General features: G+C 43.5%; 1 protein-coding gene across 1 annotated transcript in view; it reads left to right on the top strand.

Moving 5' to 3' along the window:
* Positions 1-19,207, top strand: part of SHMT1 (serine hydroxymethyltransferase 1) — a 111,200-nt gene that overhangs the window by 55,272 nt on the left and 36,721 nt on the right. The window contains exon 10 of the mRNA XM_069210107.1: positions 17,570-17,686. Within this exon, the coding sequence (XP_069066208.1) occupies positions 17,570-17,686 (117 nt within the window). The remainder of the gene's footprint in view (positions 1-17,569; positions 17,687-19,207) is intronic.

The following is a 19,207-nucleotide window of genomic DNA, read 5'->3' as shown; positions in this document are numbered from 1 at the left end:
CACTCCAAGATTTGTGACAGTTTTCAATGCATATTCCTCAGAAGTTAAAAAGATTCTCATGAAATATTGGCATCTGATCAAGGCTGACAGAACAATTGGGCAGCTAGTTAGTCGTACTCCTTTGATAACCTATAAAAGAAGTAGTTCGCTAAGGGATATTTTGGTACACAGTTACACAAGGAAAAACAAAGAAACTTTCTTAGACAAATATCAAGGTTTTTATAAGTGTGCTAAGTGCAAAGCCTGCAAATATAGTTCAAATCGGAAGCAATATGAGCTACCGACGGGCAGCCGAGTGAACATCAAAAAGTATATCAATTGCAATTCAGATTTTGCTGTATATGTAATAGAGTGCCCATGCGGATTACAATATGTCAGCAGCACAATTTTTCCACTAACAAAAACGTATTCTTGAGCACTGGAGAGCAATATTGAATAAGGATGTAACGTATCCAGTAGCGCGGCATTGTAATCTGGAACATGAGGGGAAAGTCGAGAAAATGAGATTTTTTGGCATAGACCGGGTCCTTGCCACTCCTAGAGGAGGGGACAGAGAAAAACAACTAAGGAGATTGGAGTCTGAATATATTATTCAGTTAAACAGTCGTCATCCCTGGGGATTGAACAAGGATGAAGAACTTTTTGTACATATTGGTTAATATGAAGATACCAGGGTAGGGTCTGACCAGATAAGTTTAGGCTATCTATGAGTTTCTGTTGAGAGGTTTATTGGAATATTAATTTGATGATTTATTGTGTTAGGAATAGTGGCTTACCCAACCAGCAGAATTATTTTTGATGATACTCGTTATTGGAAACGTAAATGGACATTTAGAAAGAAAATGCAAAAGAATACATTTCTATGCTTATATATAGATGCACGTATAGAAGAAAGGGGAAGGAGGAGAAAAGAAAAAAAAAAAAGAGAATGTATCTTTTCTATGTCTATGGATGAGGGGATGTATAGACAGCAAAATGGGCGGGCCACATTCACTTTGTTAGACATGTATTGTAAGAAGGGCCAAGGAAGAAGACCGTGAAGGTTGAAACGCGTTGCCCTATGTTTCTGCTTTATGGAATTTATTGAATAAATGAAGACCATCATATTTTTGTAAGGAGTGGCAGACTTTGATTTTTATATATTGTGTTTTTGGAGAAATTTAAAATGGGTCCTGTGCCCATTAACTGAGCACCAACCTCGACAGGCGAGCCCTGGAAGGAACACAGGATTACCTTTGGCTGATATATATTGGCCTGTAAATGCACAGATTTTGGTTTCTAGGTGATTCAAAACATTATTGATTTTATTTTTCTGACCCATTATACTGAGAACCTTTCGGTGGCCTAAGGGAATCTTTCAGAATGTGTCAAAGAGCGTAGTTTATTTTTTTTTTCTTATCAAGATTGTTCCCTTGTTTTCACTGCAAGAAAACGCCCTGCTTTTTTACTTTGTGTGTCAAAGTTTATATTAGGATTTACAGTCTACGAGTTAGTTCCAACCTTTGTTGCCTACAGTGTTTTTATCTGCACTAATTATATGAAGCTCCTTATAGGTGGAATTTAATTACAGCAAAGGTACGTAATTTCTGTAGAGGGTATCAAAAGCACATTGGGGATTGGAAGCATGCCCGTGCGATTTGGCACTCTGTCGGTATTTACCACAAAATTGAAGTAATGCCTGGGGTGTCAGTCCAGTGTTGTCTAAAGTTAGCGGAATGCATATCAAAATAGAGAAGTAAACCTATTTTATATTTTTCTGTTCTTTGGTTTCCACATCTTTGATAAGTGGAGATTGGCAGATGCTACAACTAGTATAGAAAGGATATTGGAATGAATAAAATGATGCAGTTGGAAAAATATTTTTGTACAAGGAAAAGACAATGTAGACCATATTGAAAAAAGATTTGGGGATTTTATGAAGACTTGTTTAATGATCTTTTATAAGAAGGAATCTGGGCATATGGATCTTGAACTGGAACGTGATTTTGTATTCAGCGACTTACATAGTGTCAAGTGGTCAGTGATACTCTAGGGATTTTAATGATTTAAGTGATGAGATTATACTGACTGATTTAAAGGGATTTATTCTCACATAACTAATGTAACTCTATATTTTTGCAATGTCCCTACAACTCAAAAAATAAAAATCTAGATACCCCCCTCTATAGGTCTCTTCCTTGCCATATGAAATGTTGCACTCAGCCACTCCACCGTTTCCTTCAACCATATTGCAACATCTAGGACACTGATTGATTGACTTCCAGGCCATTGTAATGCCTTTTTAGAATTAATACTGGTAGAGCCAAAGACCTACTGCTTGCTTTATTTTTCTTTAGGCAAGGCTTCAGACCCAATAAACATTTCTGGTTTAATGAGCCATGCTCTCCCCATCACTTCCGAAAGGATAAGTTACCCTCTACCAATAAACTTCTATGACTGGGAAGCATCACACCCTGATAGAATGCAGCCTCTCCATCCCTGCAAGTAGAACAAAAAATGTCGGCTATCAAGTATATTATCCCCACTCTTTTAAGAGTGAGAAGCCTTATGCAAAAAAGTAAATTGTATCTACTTGATTGGGCATTTGTAGGGACTTTGTATTTAACTCTGCATTATCTTCCAGTCACATTCTCCCAGGTCCCTATTGATGATGCTGGACCATTTCTTCCTAAGATCGTCAATCGTGCGATTTGACTTTTCCAGTGCTTTTTTTGTCATAGTCTTGTCACTAGCCTCTTTATTGTATTGATGTGCATACAAATTGTACAAACTGCAGACAAGAGACAACTTTGTTACTGAAACTCTAAATTACTTAATCTCTTCTCCTGTAACTCTCCTTCATGTCCCTCTTAGTTCAGTCTACTGAACAGTTGTCTAGAACTCATCAGTAATGATTATGTAGTATGGTAAATTGAGGCCCTGGTTGTGAGACTTAAATGAGGCTTGCAGGTTTATGCTGGGGAAGCAGAAGTCACAGCTTCAGTTCATGTCCTACAATATTCCAATAATGTAGGCTCTAAATCATGAATCGGTTAGGATATGGATCAAAAATAAATGTTTCCATTGTCCACCTCAAAATCGGGGTCCATATACAGTCACTACAAGCCCCCGTAGTTTAGTGGCAAACTCAGAAATTCCACATAAGACTACATTGAGTTTAAACAACTTTATTTTATGTTTTGTGGTACAGAGTGAATTGGTTTAATCTTATTCGCAATTGCATGGGATAATTCAAACAACCAGCTCATGCTTAGCTCACGCATCAAGTTGATAATAGAAAAATAAGCCTCAAAAGGCCTCAGTTTGTTTATTTTATTGAATGAGGTATTGTTTCATGAATACATTCTACACCAAGAGGAAATGTCCTATCCACCCACAATCACTTTTTCTATTTTTAGTTGAGGCCTCTGTGTTGAGACATCCTTGCCAATTTGGACATCCTGAGAACTTCTGACATTGACACCATCTAGGTTTTCCTCATACCAGCTTTTTATAGCAGAGTTGGTGAACGGCATTGATGTTCATTCAGATTTATGAGACTGATCATGAACTACGACTGTCAGCTATTCCAAATCTCGATGTACCACATCTTAGACCACCACTTATTCGGAGATGAGGTTGGGAAACCTTCACAATTGGGCTGTTGATTCTCTTGCATCCAGTAAAGTGAGGGAAATTAGTTTACCCATTTGTATTTCCTAGGAATATGTGCCTCCACCCCCCTCCCCTCCGTTCTCTCCTCCCCAGTGTATCTCACAAGTAATACTAAAGGATTGATGGATATTCTGATCAGTTGCACCTTGATAGTTGTCATTTGGGTGTCTTGCATGCACAAGAATGTGCCTTACTGCAATGCTTCCAAGGGTGGGACATTGATTGTCCCTCACACCCATCCAGCATCTCATAGGAGTACAAAGCATTGCTCCACGTCTAACAGGGATAAAGTACCATCTCCTCCGACACTTTTAAGCACAGATTCCTCACCTTATGAATTTCCCCAGGTGTCGCTTGGATCCCGAAACCTTTGTAGAGTTTCTCTCACTTGCTGACAGGTGGCAACATGCAACTCTACAGTGGATCTGTCTTGCCCCGGATGTGATGTTTGGGCCCTTATATATGCAGCACCTTTGCCCGCTGACATAAGTTCCTTTCTTTCTGTGCCTGCCAACGAGGATCTGGAGTTTCTCATATCCTGTCACTTCTGACCGAGATATCCCTCAAACTTTACAAAGAGTGTGCAGACATTGTAACCTCCTCAGACTACAGGGATCAAACTGTGTTGTGATGTAACTGACAGATGTTGGTAACAGATGCCACTTGTTGGTTTATGGTGTCCCTGCTTCAAACAGGATATGTTCCCGTCAACACTTTGTGATGCTACAGTAGGACCTTAGTTTGGCTCTTAATTACCTGATGTGCAAGCCTTTGAAACTGATGCACATTTGTCCCCGTTATCTAGTAGCCATTAAGACTCAGTTTCTCATCACCATAACATCAGCCAGGGGAATGAATGAACTCTAGGTGTTTTCTGTTGTGCAGCCATACACTTCATTCTTCCCAGACAAAAGCAGCATTTCTGCCAAAGCCCTTTCATATAAGACAATTCATAATTTTGTCAACTTTTTATGCACCGCCCCATCCCTCCAAGGAAGAGGAACGACTTCACCACCTAAACCCTAAAATGGCACTTGGACAGGACCAGAGAATACAGACATGACTGCAAGCTATTCATCAGTTTCTAGACATTTGTTACGAAGTTACATCAGCATCACCCTCACAAAACCCTACTGCCTGGACAGCCAGGTCTGTCTGGGTAGCCACTTTGCCCAATCGGTCCTGCAGGATTTCCTGGTCTTAGCCTTTCTGCTGATCCACCACGAAGGGAGGTATTGCTTTTCATAAGCATCTATTCTCAAGGTAGAAATCTGCAGTTAGATGTGTCTATCAAAAGAACAAGTTACTTAACTTCGTAATGTCTTTTGTGATAGAGGCTCTATCTAACCACAAATTCATTACAGGCCCACTCTCCTACCTGTTCTGTGGAATTGGCTCTCTCAGTCCAGTAATTAGATCCCAATCAAGAAGTCTACACAATGGCACATTCTGATTTCAGTAGCTACGTATCTGACAGCGTAGACTGAGATCAGAAAGAAACCAACGTCATTATGCAGAAGTAATGCTTATACAAGACCCCGATGTTACATCCGGAGCAGGACAGATCCAATACAGAGTTGCAAGATGCTACCTGTTGATGCGCGGGGAGTTGTTATAGATGTTTCCAGGAGCAGTCAGGCCCCTGGAAAAATTCACAAGGGGAGGAATTGCGGTTAGAGTCCCTTCCATAATAGCATTACCAAACTTAAGTAACTTGCTCTTTAAGGAAAGCGCAGAATGAAGTCTCAAATCTTAACTCCCCTTGTTGCAAGCAGTTAAAGGACGCTTAAGGGTAATATATTCCTATTGTCTGGTGGGGTTTCATGGTCCATACACATCGCTTTGAATATCAGACAGGTTTTCTAGAATCTAGCAATAGTAACAGAGCTGCAGTTATTGAGCAGGAATTTCCCAGACAGTGTTAAGAGTCCATAAGTCAAAACAAAGTCCTCCAACAAGGATGAAATGAGGAATGTAATGTCTGCACTTCTGGCCACTAAAGAGATTTGAATATGCTTGTGGTTGTCTGGTATCTGTCCTGGGCTCACCTGAGCTGGTTCTACTTCATCCTTCCTCCTGCAACCCTTAGTCATTCTGGATGACAGTTGCACATGCTGACTTAGACAAAATGTTATCCTCTGGAAAAGGAAGGCGGTGAGTACGTTCACACTTTATTGTAAGTGGCTATCTGTCTAAAACAACCCCTCCCGTTCCCCGCCTCAAGTACGTGCAGAGAACAACTGGGCTATTGCTGTTTTTGCTGAAAGCACATTGCTCTCAGAACATCCCTGCAATTCCCCCTACTTTTCTCTGGGTCTTCCCTCACTGAATGATGGATGGGTAGGCGACTGCTGTAGACTGAGAAAGGTACCGGGAATTCGGGATGAACATTGAAGTCACCTCCAGTTAGACGAGTGCTTAGAGCACAGACACTTATGATCAGTTAATGGCTGCATTGTAAATAAACTGATAGCACGGTGAAATATGTTGATTTAAGTCAATTATACAACTTTTTAGCAGTTCTTTTATCTTATGGTGTTGGTCCTGCTTAGGGCCCCTCTACTTCTGCTGTCTTCCCAGTGTACATGCCTGGCCTGTTTCCCCCCCCACCCCACCCCCCCCCACCCCCGCATGCGTCACCTAGCCAACGTCCCAGTTATGAAACTTCTCCCTGGTTCTTTTTTTCCCGCTACATCATGGCCATTGGAATTGTGCAATTCTGTGGCCACAGTGTTTTCAGTATAATTATGGATGACACATTTGCTACTTAATCCATCATGCAATCAATTTGTTTCTAGTTCAACTGGATCATAAATTACTAAACATGTGGTGGCATGTGATGTTGTGCTGTGGAAGGACCATTGCAAAGGTTGACTGGTTACCTCTCAATTGCTTATTATTGTATTTGGGTCCTAAAATGGGAGTGAGGTGAAACCCTTTTGCCCAGACAGTGTCAACATTTGTAACAATGACAAAATAATGAAGTAGTACTATGCCAAAATGTGGAGCATGATATCCATTTTCTTGCTGTATAATTCAGCCAATGCACCCACATACTTTGGTCATCCTCAGTTGCATAATTCCAGGGGCCCTGGGCTACATTTATGCATTCCTTTCCTATTCCTTCCTTCCTTGTAATCCATGATACTTTTCCTACTTCAGCAGATTGTTTTTGAAACCGAAGATAAACTCCTGTGCCACACTGCTGTGGATAACAGTTCCACATACTTAGGGCAGACTCGCCAAAATACTATCCATTTCATTCAAGTCCTATTTAAATGTAAGGGCTTCTGGGTACTGCATCAAAGATTCTGATGCGTACTTATAACTACACATGCCTCGCTTTTTCAATACCTCAAGGCACTAGGCTATCCATCTTTTCTTTTTATGTTATCGATAGGTGGTGTTATTGGTTACGTGGTGACTTCATGCCACTTTAAGAAGTGATGACAATGAGCTGTGTGCAGGCACCATCCCTGCACATGGATGTCTTTTGACGCAGGTCCAGAGCTCCACTCCGTTCCAAAGCTAGTTTTTCAAAGACCGTGTACTAAGGAAAATGTCTCATCTGCAGACCACAGGCTTCACTCGTGCCATGACTGCAGGAAGCAGATGTCAGTCCCTAAGCCACATGTTGTCTTCCTGTAGTGTAGGCACAGCTCTAATCGTGGGACAAATTCTCCTTGACAAACCTGAAGACCCATGGTGGCAAAGCTTTGTTGATGAGCACATGAAACTGCAATGATCAGCCTCCAAACAGTGAATTTACTTGTGCTTGAGTCCAAAAGCAACTTGTCCCATCTCATCACTCTTTCTCCTGAGAGAAGTAATGCAGTTGGCACTCAAAGGACATCATCTGCTTCCAGTAACTAACTCTGAACCCATCTTGAAGCTCGTTCCAGCGTGCTCTGAGTTCCCTTGGCTGTTGTCGACCTTGTAACTAATGGAGACATTCAGTAAGACTACTGCAGCTTTTTATAGGATGAAGCAAGCTCTCTGGAGTACCTTCAAAATCATGCTTCTTCACTGATTACAGGATGCTGACTGACCCCATTGGGCCCTGGTGCACCAGCCTAGTCCTCAACCATTGCTCTAGACGCGTCCTCTTCTCCAACTACTGTGGCCCGAATCCAGTGGTGCAGACTCCAGATATGACCCTGATGCCAATCTCTGATCCAGAGCTGGCTTCTTCCACTGTGCCAATACTATCATAGACTGGAGGCCTTGTTCGTATTGGGTTCTGACACAGATCAAGTACTTACAAACGTCCACATACTCTGGAAGCGGATAATGTGGGCAATTTAATTTCACCCCTCACCACACCCTCCTGGGCTTGCTTCTGCGCAGACTACAAATTGGTAATGGGCTAGGCACTTCCTTTCAGAACAGAAGTGAAATCCCCACTGGGTCCATCGGCTGAGAAGAGTGCCTCCTTTGCAGTTTCGGAAGAGTAGCAGAGGTTTTTGCAACTTCATTTGCTTACTATAGAGACTAAAGCAAACCTACTGACAAATTTTGAAGCCTGGGTTTAACCTTCGAACGATCGATGTCCCTTAACAAGGGTTTCTCTGGCGCATGATTACCAGTCTGCCATAAGCATTGTTCGTTGCCCCCTGGACGTCGTCCGGTGACTGAGTGTAATAGACATTCCCAAGGGGAACCTAGCTTTCCTGACCTGCCTCCCAAGTGCTCAGTGGTATAGGCTTCCACCAGCAAGATAAATGTCAAAGCATTTCCTACTGTGCCTTCGGACACAGATTTGAAGCAACAAAATATTTTACTCCAACAGTCTGGCATGGCACTGAGGTCCCTTAACATCTTCTGCCTCCTGGAATGTACACACATTATTTGTGGGATATGGACAGTAACATCTACCAGCCATACCTGACAAATTCAGAACATCTTAGCATCCAAGACAGACAGCACGTTGCTGCATTTTCTTGCAGGCTGACCTGAACACAGTGTGCAGGTTGCACCAGGGCACCAGTCTTGTGATCTGGATCCTGAATGCACACTCCACATATGTTTCGGTGACCTGCAGTTAAACCTTCTGCATATGCCTTTTTGACCGTTCAAGACCTTTTTGATGAACAAGACTGCCAGCACTGGAGGGCTTTTAGGATTGCTTTGCCCAGTCCGCTCTTTAGGTTTAATCTCTCCGGCCTGTACATTGAATCAGCAATACTGAAAATTCAGTGTGTACTATGGATTCTGCCTATTGTCAGAGGGACCCAAACACTGCACTTTTCAGCTCAAGAGGATCTGGTGACAGAAGAAGGCATGGACACCACAGAGGACAGAATTTCTCTTCCTCATTTCCCTCCCCCACCCCCTCTATTTCGACACCCCTCTCCCATAGTCACTCATGACCGATATGGGGCAGAATTAATCATTTCCCACTCACCTGGAGTGCTTTACCTTCAGACAAGTGGCTGCTGCAGATCATTCAGCAGGGTTACTCCCTTTCATTTACCTCCATTTTTCTCACCGACTATCCTACCCTGTTTTGGATTACAGCAGGTCTTACCTCCATTCTGACACAGTAAGTTCATTCTGTGCTAGTCCTATTGGCTACTCTTATGATCCCAGTGTCTGAGACAGGGGGTGTTCCTGTTATTTCTTTGGTCCTTGTAAAAGATGGAGGTCTCAGGCCAGTTTTAGCTGTCTGACTTCTAAGCAGTTACAGAAGTTGACACTAGCCCAGGTTCCTTCCATCCTGGACCCATGGGACAGGATGGTGTTCTTGGATATGCAGGATACTTACTATTGTATGCCCATCCTGCAGTCCCACAGACACTTCCTTTGGTTTGTGACGGCTTCAGAGCACTCCCTAGTTCAACATGCTGCCCTTGGGCCTTCCACCAGCCTCTTGAGTGTTTACAAAGGTGATGGCGGTGGTTGTGACCCTTAAAATACATATACTCTTCACACGGAGTGGCAGCTAAAGGCAAGTTTCCTGCAGTCACGCACCACCTGGAGACAACTGTCACCTTTCTATCACTACTGGGTATACCATCAGGTTTCTCTAAAGGTTCCAAGATGGATTTTGCACACTGACACGCTTGCAGTCTGCCCTTGTTGATCTACTTCTGATGATGCCAAAGAGTTCCAATAAAATCTGCCGTCAGCAAGCAAGATGGTGCCTACATATGGCTTTGTCACTTGCTGGGATTGCATGAGGTTGCTGCTGAAGCAGTGTTGCTACCTGTCAGTGTGGAAGTGGTTGTTGTGAAAAGTTCCACATCTAGTCTTGTGTCTGGGGTAATTCAAATGATTAGAATCTGGGGTTAGATCCAACAGAAAGAGTATTACCAAGAAAATTAACTTGGTCTTAAAACCCATTCTAATCTGTGCCACCAAGCAAGGGCAACACAAGTTCATATCCATTTGAAGGGAAACGGTCTTCACAGCGCTATATATGTTCGGTGGCATGTGTAGCTGCAGATACACATGCTGTGCACAGTCCGCCGTCTGGTGTTGGGCTCGGAGTGTTACAAGTTGTTTTTCTTCGAAGAAGTGTTTTCGAGACACGAGACCGAGGGACTCCTCCCACTTCGGTTCCATTGCGCATGGGCGTCGACTCCATCTTAGATTGTTTTTTTTCCGCCATCGGGTTCGGACGTGTTCCTTTTCGCTCCGTGTTTCGGGTCGGAAAGTTAGTCAGAATCTCAAAAAAATTCGTCGGTATTGTTTCGTTCGGTATCGGGTTAGTTAGAACAAATAGACACCGAATCTTGAAGAGCTCCGGTAGCCCTTCGGGGTAATTTCGATTCCCCCGTCGGGGCCTGGTCGGCCCGACCGCGTGCGACTTCAAGACTGATGGAACGGACCCCGTTCCGATTCTGTCCTAAATGCCATAATAAATATCCTTATACGGATCAACATTTGGTCTGTAACTTGTGCCTGTCCCCTGAGCACAAGGAGGATACGTGCGAAGCCTGTCGCGCGTTTCGGTCGAGGAAAACGCTCAGAGACCGAAGAGCCAGGAAATTGCAGATGGCGTCCACGCCGACAGGACAACAACGGTTCGGGGAGGAAGAAGAAGAAACTTTCTCCATCCACGAGTCGGATTCCGAAGAACTCTACGCCGAAGAAACGTCAACCGTGAGTAAGACGTCGAAACAAAAAGCTCACGAAAAGACTGACAAAGCCCAGGGGACGCCACCGCCAACAGGCCATGGCTTAACCCGAAAAGTAGGTGACCGTCCATCGGCACCGAAAAAGGGCGAGCTGGTGTCGAAGTCATCCAACTCCGGTCGAGATACAGGCACGCAGCAATCTCGGGCCGAGAGAGTGGCGCAGAAAAGATTCGGCACCGAGACAGCGGCACCGAGGTTGGTCGGCACCGAGAGGGCACGACGCAGAAAAGAAAAAAGATTTTGTCGGAGCCGAAAAAATCAGTAGAAAAGGTTTCGGAGCCGAAACATCCGGCATCCGAACCGAGAATTAGTTCCTACTCAGAGGAACAAGGACTGTCCTCTCAAATGAAAAAACACAGATTTGAAGAGGAATTACAAACAATAGAGCCAGATCACACGCAAAGGCGGCTCTTTATTCAAAAAGATACAGGGAAGATCAGCACTCTTCCCCCAATCAAGATGAAAAGGAAACTTGCCTTCCAACAAGAAGACAAGCAACCACAAGCAAAGGTGGTAAAGAAAGTAACTCCACCACCTTCTCCACCACCATCAACTCATGCATCACCGGCGCAAACTCCACCATTAACACACTCACCAGCTCATACCACAATGAGCCAGGATGATCCAGATGCATGGGACCTCTACGACGCTCCAGTATCGGACAATAGCCCAGAGTCGTACCCAACTAAACCGTCACCACCTGAGGACAGTACATCATATGCACAGGTGGTCGCTAGGGCAGCCGAATTCCACAATGTATCACTACATTCAGAACCTATTGAGGATGACTTCCTCTTTAACACCCTGTCCTCCACCCATAGCCATTATCAAAGCCTTCCCATGCTCCCAGGAATGCTAAGGCACTCGAAACAAATATTTCAGGAGCCAGTTAAAGGCAGAGCCATAACTCCAAGGGTGGAGAAAAAATATAAGGCACCACCCACAGACCCTATATTTATTACAACACAAATGACACTGGACTCAGTAGTTGTGGGGGCAGCTCGTAAGAGAGCCAACTCACATACATCAGGCGACGCACCACCTCCGGACAAGGAGAGCCGCAAATTTGATGCAGCGGGAAAAAGGGTTGCAGCACAAGCAGCAAATCAGTGGCGTATCGCCAACTCGCAAGCACTCTTGGCGAGATACGACAGGGCTCATTGGGATGAAATGCAACATTTCATCGAACACCTACCCAAAGAGTTCCAAAAAAGAGCGCAACAGGTGGTGGAAGAGGGACAAAGTATCTCGAACAATCAGATACGGTCTTCCATGGATGCAGCGGATACAGCTGCAAGGACAATAAACACTGCAGTCACAATAAGGAGGCACGCATGGCTGCGCACATCTGGGTTCAAACCAGAAATACAACAGGCTGTGCTCAATATGCCGTTTAATGAACAGCAATTGTTTGGGCCGGAAGTGGACACTGCCATTGAAAAACTAAAAAAGGACACCGATACAGCCAAAGCCATGGGCGCACTGTACTCCCCGCAGAGCAGAGGCACATTTCGGAAGACACCTTTTAGGGGAGGGTTTCGAGGTCAACCCACAGAAACCAACACCTCACAAACAAGACCACCTACCTACCAGGGACAATATCAAAGGGGAGGTTTTCGGGGACAATACAGAGGAGGCCAATTCCCAAGAAATCGGGGAAAATTTCAAGGTCCCAAAACCCCTCAAAATAAACAGTGACTCACAAGTCACACAACCCCTTCACACAACACCAGTGGGGGGGAAGACTAAGCCAGTTCTACAAATCTTGGGAGGAAATAACAACAGACACTTGGGTCTTAGCAATTATCCAACATGGTTATTGCATAGAATTTCTCCAATTCCCTCCAAACGTCCCACCGAAAACACACAATATGTCAAAACAGCATATAGATCTTCTAGGACTAGAAGTTCAAGCATTACTGCAAAAGGACGCAATAGAATTAGTACCAAGTCTACAGAAAAACACAGGAGTTTACTCACTGTACTTTCTAATACCAAAAAAGGACAAAACTCTGAGACCAATACTAGATCTCAGAACACTAAATACCTACATCAAATCAGACCACTTTCACATGGTCACATTACAAGACGTAATCCCACTGCTCAAACAGCAAGACTACATGACAACATTAGACCTAAAAGATGCGTATTTCCATATACCGATACATCCTTCACACAGGAAATACCTAAGGTTCGTATTCAAAGGAATACATTACCAATTCAAAGTGTTGCCATTCGGAATAACAACTGCGCCAAGAGTCTTTACAAAATGCCTAGCAGTAGTAGCTGCACATATCAGAAGGCAGCAAATACACGTGTTCCCTTACTTAGACGACTGGTTAATCAAAACCAACACGCTAACAAAGTGTTCATATCACACAAAGTATGTCATACAGACCCTTCACAAGCTGGGTTTCTCCATCAACTATGCAGAGTCACACCTTTTGCCGTGCCAAACACAGCAATACTTAGGAGCGACAATCAACACAACAGAAGGGATAGCCACTCCAAGTCCACAAAGGGTTCAAACATTTCACAAGGTAATACAGGCCATGTATCCAACACAAAAGATACAAGCAAAAATGGTATTAAAACTCCTAGGCATGATGTCTTCATGCATAGCCATTGTCCCAAATGCAAGGTTACACATGCGGCCCTTACAACAGTGCCTAGCATCACAATGGTCACATGCACAGGGTCAACTTCTAGGTCTGGTGTTGATAGACCGCCAAACATACATCTCGATTCTATGGTGGAACATTACAAATTTAAACAAAGGGCAGCCTTTCCAAGACCCAGTGCCACAATACATCATAACAACAGATGCTTCCATGACAGGGTGGGGAGCACACCTCAATCAACACAGCATCCAAGGACAATGGGACATACATCAAAGGCAGTTTCACATAAATCACCTAGAACTGTTAGCAGTATTTCTAGCGCTAAAAGCATTTCAGCCCATGATAACCCACAAATACATTCTTGTCAAAACGGACAACATGACCACAATGTATTATTTAAACAAACGGGGGGGGACACACTCAACACAGTTGTGTCTCCTAACACAAAAAATATGGCATTGGGCGATTCACAACCACATTCGCCTAATAGCACAATTTATTCCAGGGATCCAAAACCAGCTAGCAGACCATCTCTCTCGGGATCACCAACAAATCCACGAATGGGAAATTCACCCCCCAAATACTGAACACTTACTTTCAAATTTGGGGAACACCCCAAATAGACCTATTTGCAACAAAAGAAAACTCAAAATGCCAAAACTTCGCATCCAGGTACCCACACCAGCAATCCCAAGGCAATGCTCTATGGATGAATTGGTCAGGGATATTTGCATACGCTTTTCCCCCTCTCCTTCCATATCTAGTATACAGATTGAGTCAAAACAAACTCAAACTCATACTAATAGCACCAACATGGGCAAGACAACCTTGGTACACAACACTACTAGACCTGTCAGTAGTACCTCATGTCAAGCTACCCAACAGACCAGATCTGTTAACACAACACAAACAGATCAGGCATCCAAACCCAGCATCGCTGAATCTAGCAATTTGGCTCCTGAAATCCTAAAATTCGGACACTTAGACCTCACACAGGAATGTATGGAGGTCATAAAACAAGCTAGAAGACCTTCCACTAGACACTGCTATGCAAATAAATGGAAAAGATTTGTTTGTTACTGCCATAACAATCAAATTCAACCATTACACGCATCTCCAAAAGATGTAGTAGGATATTTACTACATTTGCAAAAATCAAATCTAGCTTTTTTTTCCATAAAGATACATCTCACTGCAATATCTGCTTACCTGCAGATTACTCACTCAACTTCACTATTCAGAATACCAGTCATTAAAGCGTTTATGGAAGGCCTAAAGAGAATTATACCACCAAGGACACCACCTGTTCCTTCATGGAACCTCAACATTGTCTTAACACGACTCATGGGTCCACCTTTCGAGCCCATGCATTCTTGTGAAATGCAATACTTAACGTGGAAAGTTGCATTTCTCATTGCCCTCACATCTCTAAGAAGAGTGAGTGAGATTCAGGCATTTACCATACAAGAACCATTTATTCAAATACATAAAAATAAGATAGTTCTAAGAACAAATCCAAAATTCTTACTAAAGGTTGTCTCACCGTTCCACTTAAATCAAACAGTAGAATTACCAGTGTTCTTCCCACAGCCAGACTCCGTAGCTGAAAGAGCACTACATACATTAGACATCAAAAGAGCACTAATGTACTACATTGACAGAACAAAACTAATTAGAAAGACAAAACAACTATTTATTGCCTTTCAAAAACCTCATACAGGAAATACTATTTCAAAACAAGACATTGCTAGATGGATAGTTAGGTGCATTCAAACCTGCTATCTTAAAGCAAAGAGAGAGCTGCCTATTACACCAAAGGCACACTCAACCAGAAAGAAAGGGGCTACCATGGCCTTTCTAGGAAATATTCCAATGAACGAAATATGTAAGGCTGCAACATGGTCTACGCCTCATACATTTACTAAGCACTACTGTGTAGATGTGTTATCTGCACAACAAGCCACAGTAGGTCAAGCTGTACTAAACTTTATTTCAAACTACTTCAACTCCTACAGGCTGAACCACCGCTGTTGGGGAGATAACTGCTTACTAGTCTATGCACAGCATGTGTATCTGCAGCTACACATGCCACCGAACGGAAAATGTCACTTACCCAGTGGCTGCAGATTCACATGCGCCCGCCCGCCTCCCCCGGAGCCTGTAGCCGTTTAGAAGTAGATCTTCAACATTTGTACATTTGTAAATATATTACTTTAACCTTCATTTTGTACATACGTATTCATTCCATTGCATGGGCACTATTACTAGCATACACAACTCCTACCTCACCCTCTGCGGGGAAAACAATCTAAGATGGAGTCGACGCCCATGCGCAATGGAACCGAAGTGGGAGGAGTCCCTCGGTCTCGTGACTCAAACACTTCTTCGAAGAAAAACAACTTGTAACACTCCGAGCCCAACACCAGACGGCGGACTGTGCACAGCATGTGAATCTGCAGCGACTAATGCCACGAACAGATGTACACTGGGTAAGTGACATTTTCCATATTTGTCTTTTAATACATGCAGTGCCTTTGTCACGCAAGTTAATTATGTGAGGTTGTATGTGTGTGTGTATGTATGTATGTGTATGTGTATGTATATGTATGTATGTATATATATATATATATATTAGTTTGCACGAGTGTTTTATGAATAGTTTTACTCCCCATCCTCTAGTAGCCACAGCAGAAGAGCTACTTATCACCCCATCCTAATATCTTTTTAGATGTAGGTTTAGATTTTGAAAGACTTCTCTCCTTATTCTGACATTGTTCATTCTTATCCCCTGATGGCTGTCCAAAAATATGGTTCCTGTATTATGACTTCAAATCTTTGTGATGTTTTTTTTTTTTTCCTATCCTTCAAACGATTTTGTCTGCAGGTGCCACTTTGAGTGTTTCACCTTTTAAAGTATGTGTCCTCCCTTCTGGTTTCTTTAGCTGCGGAATAAGTGAGCATATAAGACTTTGAGTTCTGCTGTGCTGGATACCAGTGACACACCTGCTCAAATTAGGACATTGACATTTTGTAGGCCCTTAATGTTTTCCACAATGGATCTTTCCATTTCAGACTTGGAGATATTTATTTATTCATTCATTTACTAACCATATTTAGAGAGCACCAATCTAGCCATGGACTAAACAGAACACTGTCCATTTGCAACAAATGAGCTAAATACTGTTTGTACATCATTCCAGTTGGTGATGGAAGCAAAGCACATGCAACCTTAACTGTAAAGATTTTTTCACACTTGCTTGTGCTTGGGAGATGTGAGGTTTGTGCCTCAATCCCCTCTCATCCTGTCTGTTTGGGTCACACCACTACCCCAGCTCTACCAGTATCTTCCATATGGCATGGTGAGATTCAAAACTATTGGTTGGCTACTGTTCTGATCATCCACAGTGATCTGGGCTGGGCCTGGCCATTCCACGCACTTCTGTCCTCTCAACACAAATCTCCTTGCTACAAAACCAAAGGTGTTTTTGTTGATTTTCCTAAGATCCTATAGGTTATTAGTGTCTGTAAGGATATGGGCAGGGATCCTTCCACACAACTTTGCATTCATTTTTGGTAGGCAGAAATGCTTTAGAGAAAGAAATGGACAACCAAACTATGAAACTAAAACATACCCCACGGCCACTGCTCTTTATGAATATTTTCAAACCCTAAAAACTAGTTGTATGTACCGAACTCCTTCCGACCACGTTTACCAGCTTTACAACCGCCTCTCCTGACATAAGCCTGTTTCCTCCACAACTCTTCTTCTTGAGCTCCCAGGTGAAGTAGATGCTACCATAAAATCACAAAAGCTTTGGGTGTGGACATGCACCTGAAAAACCCAGATTCAACTGGGTAAGTGAATCGTTCACTGCCTCTTGATACTGCTGCGCTCCCTGCAGATATGCCAAATTGGTCATTTATTGGTTCAATGGTCTTAAATAGAGCCAGTATGTTGCTGTCTAGCTTTTGAAAGGAGCTAAATCTGCTGATTTAAGTAAAATGGATTGTAAGATTTGTGTATTAAATGTAGATTTATATACAGTCTGTGGGTAGAGGACGTCTAAGTTAATGAGGCTGTGCGGTTGAGGTACACTTTTGCTTTCATACTTTTTCCAGTGTCTAACACATTTGCATGTTTCTTCTAATTTACAGGTGGTTCGGACAATCACTTGATCCTGGTAGACTTGCGCAACAGAGGAACCGATGGTGGGAGAGCGGAGAAGGTGCTGGAAGCTTGTTCTATTGCCTGTAACAAGAACACTTGCCCAGGTGAGCTTCAGCAGAGCCAAACCTGATTCCCAATGTAATTATGTATGTGGCATCCAGTACAAAACCTGAGCAGACAAACATAAAAAACATATTGATATCTGTGTGTTGGCTTAAAAGCGATTTTAGGCAGGCTGGAAATTGATTTAATAGTATTTTCGTCCTAAAGCCATGGGGGAAAAGGAGGTGAAGTTGATACGGGTCAATGGCATAGATGGTAAAAAAAAAATGGACACAAGCATTTTGTAATGCAGTGGGTCTAGCGTTTGCTCGACTTAAAGCTATTAGCGTTGTAAATTCCTAACTGGACGTTTCTTCCCACATAAATTGAAAAGTAAAACAGTTGACATAAGCAAGTCAATTGAAAGCTCCAAGGCTGCCGTGAGCATAAGAGTTATTGGCTCCCTACATGAACGACTAGAAAGGATCGCGGCTGGGATGAAAGGAAACCGAAACTGGAGGAGGGGCAATCACACGCTGTAACGGGTTGAAGCATGACGTAGTGTGATGGCCAACAAAAGTGTTCCCTTAGTGAAATCGCCTGGGAGTGAACTCTGCACACAAAGGAGGGACATTTCAGAAAATGCACCAATAAAAATAAAGCATTTAAAATAAGCCCACAAAGAGATTACTACAGGCCAGAGCGCTTGAACGCTCAACCCTAATAGAGACTTGTTAAACGAAGAATAAAAAAAATATATATATTAGAATGTCAAAAGTTATGGTTCGATGGCATCTGTCGCTGTAGATACGCATGTTTTGCAATAGCTCGCCATCTGGTGTTGGGCCGGAGTGTTACAAGTTGTTTTTCTTCGAAGAAGTCTTTCGAGTCACGGGACCGAGTGACTCCTCCTTTTGTCTCCATTGCGCATGGGCGTCGACTCCATCTTCGATTGTTTTTTTTCCTCCATCGGGTTCGGACGTGTTCCTGTCGCTCCGAGTTTCGGAACGGAAAGATAGCTAATTTCGGAAGATTTTCGTCGGTATTGTTGCGTTCGGGATCGGCGTAGTTAGATTCAACACCGCGTCGAAGGATCGAAGAGCTCCGGTGCCCTTCGGGGGTCGTTTTTTCGATCCCCCGTCGGGCCTGGTCGGCCCGACCGCGTGCTGAAGAACGCCGATGGAACGGACCCCGTTCCGTTTCTGCCCCAAATGCCACAATAAATACCCCTATACAGACCAACACTTGGTCTGTAACCTGTGCCTGTCACCTGAGTACAGTGAAGACACCTGCGAGGCCGGTCGTGCGTTCCGGTCCCGAAAAACACTCCGAGACCGTCGAGCCAGAAGACTTCAGATGGCGTCCGCGCCGACAGCCCACCGAGAGTTCGAGGAACAAGAAGAGGAAGGTACCTTCTCGATCCAAGACTCAGACTCCGAAGGATTCGACGATACACAAACCGTGAGTAAGACGTCGAAAACCACTCAGAGGAAGATTTACAAGGCCCAGGGGACGCCACTGCCACCAGGCCATGGCTCCACCCATAAATTCGGTGACCGACCGTCGGCACCGAAAAAGGCCCA

This window comes from Pleurodeles waltl, chromosome 10 (assembly GCF_031143425.1).
Source record: "Pleurodeles waltl isolate 20211129_DDA chromosome 10, aPleWal1.hap1.20221129, whole genome shotgun sequence".
In the NCBI taxonomy this organism is placed as follows: domain Eukaryota; kingdom Metazoa; phylum Chordata; class Amphibia; order Caudata; family Salamandridae; genus Pleurodeles; species Pleurodeles waltl.
The sequence above is the reverse complement of the archived record's forward strand: the minus strand, read 5'-3'. Positions and strand labels throughout refer to the sequence as shown.